Source organism: Polistes canadensis, unplaced genomic scaffold (assembly GCF_001313835.1).
Source record: "Polistes canadensis isolate GaletaPanama2010 unplaced genomic scaffold, ASM131383v1 scaffold_239, whole genome shotgun sequence".
Classification (NCBI taxonomy): domain Eukaryota; kingdom Metazoa; phylum Arthropoda; class Insecta; order Hymenoptera; family Vespidae; genus Polistes; species Polistes canadensis.
The window spans coordinates 221810-230928 of NW_014569786.1; the positions used below are offsets into that span (position 1 = coordinate 221810).

General features: G+C 31.0%; 1 protein-coding gene across 1 annotated transcript; it reads left to right on the forward strand.

Annotated features, from left to right (window-relative positions):
- The first annotated feature begins 2603 nt into the window (after window positions 1-2603).
- On the forward strand, window positions 2604-4629 carry LOC106790428 (putative ankyrin repeat protein RF_0987). The gene is made up of 2 exons (XM_014755302.1): window positions 2604-4057; window positions 4145-4629. Exons 1-2 carry the CDS (start codon window positions 2651-2653, stop codon window positions 4442-4444), a joined length of 1707 nt encoding a protein of 568 aa, XP_014610788.1. The 5' UTR covers window positions 2604-2650; the 3' UTR covers window positions 4445-4629.
- The last annotated feature ends 4490 nt before the right edge of the window (window positions 4630-9119 follow it).

Below are 9119 nucleotides of genomic sequence, written 5' to 3' on the forward strand. Positions count from 1 at the left end.
CTAAAATTAAAATTTAGATAATAAACTCTTTTGTTAAGTTACATGACTCCTATATGGGTTAATTGGTTGTACATACCACGAACAGGGCTTTGTATATGGGTCGCTACTTAATAGATTTAAATAATATAAAATGTAAAGGAAAAAAAAAATCCTATATTATTGTATTTATTAATTCATTAAGACTAGAATAAAAATGTGTTATTAATGTGTTCGTTTTATGCAACTTGTATCTAGATACCGGTGGATCAATTATAGTAAAGATAATAATCATTAATAAATTTTTGTTTAGGTATCCAGAAGAAAATTATGACGAAGTACCAATCGACAAAGAATTTATGGATATCAGTGAAAGATCCTATAACGAACAGGTTAACCCTTCATCAAGCCTAATATCAACCAATTTGGATTCCCTTAACAAATATGAACATCCATCGATAAAGGGAAATGACTACGTTCCTCCTACATTATATTCAGATAGAAGAAAGTTCTATCAAAGGGATGAAGATACCTTTGAAAATGGAGAACCCACTAAGTTCGATCCTTATTTAACTTCTAAGACATCAACCGGTTCATCCAAACAGGAAGGAATACTAAACCAATATTCTTTTATGCTGAGACCTAAATCAGACAGTTATGGAAGATCGTTTAATCGTAACTCTTATCATCAATTGCCACGAAAGTTTTCCGAATTTGACGATCAACGAATACGAAATCTTGAGAACGAGAAAGTGTATAATAAAATTATCGATAGATCGAATCGATTGAACAATGGTATTTATATGAATAAAAAAGTTCCATCATTTTTCAAAGAAAATGACAAGGAAGATTATTATAAACCATTGAGAAAATTTACAGTAATTTATCGTGCCGATCAAGATCCAAAAATGTTCGAACAGAACGATGATAAATACGATCTCACGGATTTGTTTAAGGAATCTAAAATTCCTGAAACGTATGAGGAATCTTCCGACGAATCTATCCTTAACTTCGATTCAAATTCTTATTTAACACGCAATCCTTCTTATTCTTCTTCTTCTTTTAGAGATAAAATAATCTATAACAATAATAATAATTGGTTTAACAAATTATCTCCAAACGATTATATAACGCGTAATTATTATAATAATATGGGAAAAAAATCAGACGTATCGAAAATTATCGACAGAGATAGATTGTTATCGGATAGAAAAGAAATCGTTTCGTTTCGTCAACTAGATCATGATAAATCATCGGAAGGTGTCATCATCGGTAACGATAAGGATTACAAAATGAAAGTATCTGCGAAAAATGGTGGCCATATTTTAGGCCAACATGATATTATTAATAATGAGGAAGAAAAGTTACATACTATGCAAGAAACGCCAGTAAAGATCTTCAACGTGGATGATGATGATAATGATGATGATTCTTCTATCAAGGAAGAAAATTCTTTCAAGTTTGACCCCGATTTTCTAGATGATATTGAATATCCTTATGCTGAATTTACAGAACCAACTCCCACGAACGAATCCACAGAGAGCCCAATGATGACAGAGAATTGATGATGATAATAATGCGACTACTCCCCTTGTGCATAACTTTTTTTTTTTTCATTCCCCCTACATTTTTCTTACCATTTTTCTTGCACACTCGATTTCAAGATTTATAAGTCATAATTTTTTGAATGTATTGTACTTAAAAAAAAAAAGAAAAAGAAATGTTATTATTAAATAAACTTAATGTTATGTATATTGAAATATTGAATATTGTTTTATTTCATTGTAATATAATATGCATGTATGTATGATAAAGTTTGAGAATAAATGAAAAATTGTATTTTATACGTAAAATATTTTCTCTTTTAAATACCTCGAATATGTGATTTTATTTTATTACTCAGTCAAAAATTGGATAATTATTTTATTTTAAAATAATAATAGAGAGAGATTATATATGCACATATATAATTTACTTCAAAATATAAATACGATTTATTTTTAATAGTAATTATATCTATACTTTTTCATTTTTCGTTTATATTCATCTTTTCGAATAATCTTTTTAAAAGAGCATACAGATTATTAAAATAATATACGATTAACAAATAATAATCTACATTTTTATAAATAATTGATTTCAATATTATATTTGATTATCAATATTCCAATGCAACATACAAGATAATTAATAATTAAAAAAAAAAAAAGAAAAGGTATATAAAACCGTATCAAATATTGGTACGTATTGCAAAATAAAAATGATTTCGTTATTTCGTATAATAATATAATGCGCAAACGAGGAATTTGCTAACCGAAATAGAAACAAAATCGCGTCGTCATCATTTGTGCAATAAATTAAAGGAATGTCAAATACTTTAATATATTGTGTCACGCATTTTAAAAACAATATTTGATATATGGGTTGTGTGCTCGTAATTTTTCCCTTTATTACGAAATGAATACAACTAAGGTGAAAAAAAAAGTAAAACGGAAACGACATCGATACGAGAGATGCGTAAGGAATCTTGCGAAATCTTGCATACCGCAGTTTCGCACGAGATGGCAAAATAATTGGTGACAGTGAACCCTTTAAAAAGCTGGATCGAATCGTTGTTCATCACTTCAGTTCAACAGTTCGATCTCTAAACAGTAAAGAACATTCGAAAAGAAACATGCGTTTTACGATCGTTGGGTGCCTATTGACGGTGTTCTTGGCTAACGCTTTAGCCGGACCGATAAAAAAGATTTCTGAGAAGAAATCGTTGGTAGAAAATACGAAACTTGATAAGGAAGCACCAAAGATCGACGAAATTGGAACTGACAAGGATAGATCGAAGAAATCAACGACGACTTTCTGCGTTGAAATCCGACCAGGAAGCAACGAGCCTGTTCAGTGTTCGTGCAAAGATAAGGAAGCACATAATCAACATTTAGCTGCACAGCAAATACCTCAGGCAATTTCTTACGCAGCAACTCAGCCAGCTCAATTACAACCAGCCAGTCCACCTCATAGCGTGAACATTATTCATGCACCAGCTCAGCCACCACAAACTTTGAACATCATCCAACCAGCGCCAACTCTACACGCCGTACAATTCCTCCAACCACAATCACCTCAAGGCCCATCAAGCGTTCAAACTCTTAACTTTTTGCAACCATCCGTTCATAAGTCTGAACCATATCATCAGACTATTAACTTTGGGGCACCATCTCACGAAGAAGAAAAACCATCCAATCCTATTCAATATGAAAAAATCATTGAATTTCCTTCCGAGCCTACACCTAATCCAGCTCCAGAACCGATTAATGAAAAAGTTGTTCCTGAATCAACTCCTCAACCAGCTCCCGAAGTAATAGTCGTTCCTCAACCAGCTCCCGAAGTAGTAATCATTCCTCAGCCAGCTCCTCAGCCAACTCCCGAACCAATTCCTACAATACTCCCTCAACCAACTCCTCAACCCGAGCATACCGATAGTGCTCACAAATCGGAAGTTCACGTTTCGGTAACGACAGAAGATAAGAAGAATCAAGAAGAACACAAATCTCAACCAGAATCTTTCCAAATTCCAGTCGAACCAGCTCACGTGTTACCATATGATCAGAAACCTCAATCATACCAAGAACAAGTTGTAGTCGTACCTAATCCTATTTTAGTAGAACACCAAGAAAACTGTCCTGCTGCTTTCATCCAAATACCATCGATTCGATATCAACCATCGGAATCGGTCATCCAGTTTCCAGGATCATCTTACCAACCAGCAGGATCATCTTTTCAACAAGCAGGACAATTCCAAACTGAGTGCAGTTGCAAACAAACACGCCCAATAAATTCAAATCTTCATCTAGCTAACCCATCTTCCTCATTAAGACATCATCATGATAAGAACCCACAGATTGTCCCAATGGTCATCTATCCTCCTCCTATCCCAACCATTAGTCCAGCACCATTATTAGGTGGTCATCAATCGCATGCACCCTACCACGGTATGGTTTCTCTTTCTGGTCAACCATCTGGCCAGCCACCATTGGTCATCAGTATGCAATCGATTAGAAACAAGGAGGGTATGCAAGAAAAAATGGTAAGTAACTGATTAATTCAATTCCAAAACTATTCAACTATTCATTCTCAATGTTCATCATAATAATTTAATCATTTTATTTCTTAGACTGATATGACTGGTATGACTGGTATGACCGATATGACTGGTATGACAGCTCGTAATCATGATCAAACTTCTAACACGTTGAATAATATTAACTCTGAAGTACAACCCAAGGATTTTAATCGTCAAACCATGACGGGTCTTGAAAATCGAAACGGACAACATGACAAGGAAATGGGCCCGATGATGAACGAAGTCACCAGACCGAGATACATCAGGGACGATAAGAATGCCAAAATTATCGACACATCGGTGGAAACGAAAAAAATCAACGAAAAAAGTTCATCGATTAAGAAAGATTAATTTTGAAAAGCCACGACGACGAATCAACATTTTACATTGACTTGGATTATTACTTCGAAATGTGCCATTCCAATAATTTGCTTTTATCTAATTTTTCTAATCCTTATTTCAGTATCGTCGTTTTTAATATTACGATCGATAAGATGTACAAATAAATTATAATAATATACACAAATGTATTATGATCTCACCTCTTTGAAATTAGTGTACCCATCCCGTGAATTTTCTTTTTTTTTTTTTTTTTTTTCAGCATGTTCAACAATTTGATTTCTTCCCTTTTCCTTTTTATTATAACATAATCGCAAACGCTTTACCTTCGATCAAAATAAACGAAACATTTAAATCAAATNTTTTATCTAATTTTTCTAATCCTTATTTCAGTATCGTCGTTTTTAATATTACGATCGATAAGATGTACAAATAAATTATAATAATATACACAAATTTATTATTATCTCACCTAATTGAGATTAGTGTAGTCATCACGAGATTATGATTTTTTTTTTTTTTTTTTTTTTTTTTTTATATTCAACAATTTGATTTCTTCCCTTTTCCTTTTTATTATAACATAATCGCAAACGCTTTACCTTCGATCAAAATAAACGAAACATTTAAATCAAATTTTAAAAAAGGTTAAGAATTTCTATTAGATTTCAACGAGCGTTCCAAAAATATTTCAATTTAATAATCTAATAAAATATCGAGTGTGTTAATCGATATTTTTAATTAAGCTCCGTACACGCATATGCAATCGTGAGGATTTTCATTAGTCAAAAAAAAAAAAAAAAACAATTTTGTTATATCCGATATGATAAAACTTTTTACTAATAAAATGTTCGCGTGAATTTTCAATATTTATCTTGAAACTTAATCATTGTTAGTTTAATTCGAATTATCTCGTTTACTTCGATATTAATCCAACGATTAGTATAATTAATAAGCGTTACACCTGATCGATCGTAATTCGTATTTTCGTTTTATTTTTGTTATAAACATAAAAAATAATATTAAAAAATACTACGACGACGATATTTTACGAGTTCAGTTTGATTGATTTATTTGGTCGGTAGGAAGATATGGAGAAAATATTAAACAAATTAAACAAAGTTGAATTAAATTGTTAGGCAGAGTGAAACGTATTCTCTGATGCGAATATAAGCTGGTACTTATTCGACCTAAGTATGCATGGCATTTATCTAACTTTAGCCGTAATATCTTGGAATCCGCAATAATAACTGCACGAGTACTTGACATAATATATGATATTATTATTTATAAAATATAGTGATTATAAAATAATTTTCTTCATTTCTAACTAATTATCATTTGATTTTTTATTATCTTGCTATATATGTATAGCATACTTATTGTATGCTTGTATCATTACCTTCGTTTAATCTCAACTCTATAATGCATAAAGGAATGTGTGTAAATGGGATTTCACGTAGATAAGCTCTTTACATGGAATATATAATATATATAATAGTAGGTGTGTATCTCAGATAGATAGAGAGAGAGAGAGAGAGAGAGAGAACGTACGATGGTTCACAAATTGTTGAGAAATTCAAGCTATTATCGTAATTCTGTTGTATGCTATTAACTCGCGTTAATCTTTCATTGGAAGGGCTCCAATTCTCAATCGTAAATAATCCTTTTCTACGATGGCAAACGTTAATAAAAATAAAGGAAGATAAAGTTAGAGAGGGAAATAAATAATATTAATTAAAAAGAAGAAAAGAAGTGTGTGTAAATTAAACAATTTATATTGCAAACATTGCTCACCAATGAGTAATAAAAATAAATAAATAAATAAAGAAAAGAAAAGGTTGTAACACTCGAAAGATGCTGTTATTAATCGATATATATATTTATTATTTTTGCGATAGATATAACATTTAAGACGAGTACCATCTTAGATGGCAAAGCGTTAAAAAGTCAAACGATCACGACCAACTATCATTTTTCATGTTTCGTGTCATTGCGTTTTTTTTTTTTTTTTTTTTTTTTTTTTTTTTTTTTTTTTTTTTTGACAAGAAAGAAAGAGACGACACGTCGAGTGTCATCCGAAAAATGGCGAGTACGATATTGTGGAATAGAATTTTTTTTCTTTAAATGTTGTCTACTGGATTGAACTCTAACAGAGTACAATAAGAGAGGAGAAGAAGAAAGTGAATGAAGAAAAGGAGGAAGGTGAAGGTGAAGGTAGAGGAGGAGGAGGAGGAGGAGGAGCAAAAGGGAATGAAGAAAAGAATTGGAAAGGAAATCTAAGATGAACAAATTCTTATATCAAATGTAATACATCTTTTTTAAAATATAATCTAGAAGAAGAGTTTAAAGGAAGATCTAGTCAAATATTAAACAAAATTGAAAATAAAAATTCACCCCCCCGAAACTATGAATGATTGGACAACGTCATATTGTAAAAAGAACAAATATTCTTCGATCGATATAACGGAAGGATATCGACGATGTTTTCCTTCCTCTGTGTAAGATTATTTTCTTCCATCATTTTATATTTCTTGTTTTTCTTTGCGAGAGATCGTTTATTTTTCTATATATGTATATATATATTTTCATTCTTTGTTCGCGTTTTTAATATTATTTCTTTTATCATCTCGAAGGAAGGAACAAAAAATTAAAAAATAAAAGAGACGATTCGATCGAATGGGAAGATTGTAAAAATTGCATTTTTTTACGAGTAATTACAATTACAAATTATTAATATATATATATATATATATCGCGAGAACAACGCGAGATTATTTTTAATATTGAATATAATTTGTTTTTTAATTAAATTGTGTAACTATATACAATGGGGAATTTTTGATTGTTTTTTTTTCGGTTGCATTATAAAACTTTCTTCATCGTATTTTGTAATCTCGTCGAACGTATTTCGCCTAAGGGGGCTTCTTACGTGAAAGCTATGATAGAAATGGTTTCGAATCGACAAGATTGTATCGATCGTCCAGCAAAAATTCAATAAATTTCATCAATTTTTCCTTTGCTTGTCGTAGATATTGCTCGGAACGTTTCAATTTGTGTTACTACTCATGGTAACCGGTATCTTGTTATCTCTTGCCATCGTTTCTCGTTTAATGGAGATTATTATTACACTGATACATCCTACTAGCATCTTCTTATTACGGCAGTCAGTAAAATTATTCGTTGTGAGTATACGATTTGTTTTGAAATATAATAGAATACTTTAAGTATTTACTTATTTATCTATAGAATAAACTTGTGCATTTTGCTTGTGTGTTTAAGGGAGATAAAATTTCGATAAAAATATTATTTGAAATATTTGTTAATTAAAATATCGTAATATATAAATAATTACAATATCATTATTGTATTATTTTTTACTTAATAATTTGTTTTTACCATTAAAACAAATCATTAATCAAATAACTAGAGTCGTATATATATATTTCAAATATATTTCCTTTCATCTTTTTCCGAATGAAATTTTATCTATATTAAAAATAATGAAAGTACGATTCATACGGGACGGGGAAACAATCGATCCAGTGTAAAAAGGGTCCAATACATGCCGTTTTAATTAAGAGAACACATTCATTAATTAATTTATCCACGTACGTTAATTTTTCAAATGATTCGTACGAATTACTCCACCATGTCATTTTATATGGGTTTTTCGACAATGCCGTACACGAGAGTAATGTAATTTGATAATCTTGTAAATTGTGATCCGCGTACTACGATTGCAACAAGTTAATGTTCGATTCATGACAACAATTCGATAATTAGTTCGTTCGTTCGTTCGTTCGTTCGTTAATTCGTTTGCATGCGAACGTATGAATGTTACGTAAAATATTTTATTGAATTAAAAAAAAAAAAAAAATAATACCTAGCAAATTTGTTCCTCCAATTAAGAGAGATCATGTTAAAAATAAAAATTAAATAAAAACCTCGATGTGTGTTATGTGTTAAAACAATTTATCCTTCTATTATCAAAATCAATCAAACGTAAAAATGATTATTATATTTAGAAGAAATATTTTTGAATCGTATAAAATTATAATTTGATATTCGAAAAAAAAAGGCAGGGCTTTCGAGCCCTATGCCTAGTTAATTTTTAATACTTGGAAATGTGCAGTTAATAACGAGCCTGTCAGCAAGGATGACTGGATATGTTTGGTGCAAAACAATCAGAAGAATTAATTCTGGCGTTCCTCACGAGGACAACAAAGAAGTCATCGGAATCAATATAACTGCACCGGAAATTCCCTACATGACAACCTCTTATTCCTACATGGATCATGTCCACAAGAAACCATTAGAGTTAAATGTCTTGAACAATGACCAACTTCCATCCGATTTGGCAAGTAATGGTCAAGAATCTACGATCGATTCTAAGAAAGAAACTACTTCTAGTTTCAAAGAAGACGAAGCTGCCTGAGAGATTCCATTGGGATTTGAGAAAAAGGGTTACATGATTTTGTCCTACGTGTTCGAGAAAGAAAGAGAGAGAGAGAGAGAGAGAGAAAAGGAAACAAGAAATTCTAGAATGTAAGATATGTTCCACATCATAGTGGAACAAAAATATCCTGGTTGATGGAACCATTTAAATTCATTTAGTTATTTGTTATAAAGTTTTTTGTAGACATTTTTTTTATTATTATTATTTAACCTGACGATTGTAAATTTTCTT

Coding starts and splice junctions, on each gene's coding strand:
- LOC106790428 (XM_014755302.1), top strand. CDS start 2,651: ATGCGTTTTACGATCGTTGGGTGCCTATTGACGGTGTTCTTGGCTAAC. Junction 4,058..4,144: donor AGGGTATGCAAGAAAAAATG/GTAAGTAACTGA, acceptor TTTATTTCTTAG/ACTGATATGACTGGTATGAC.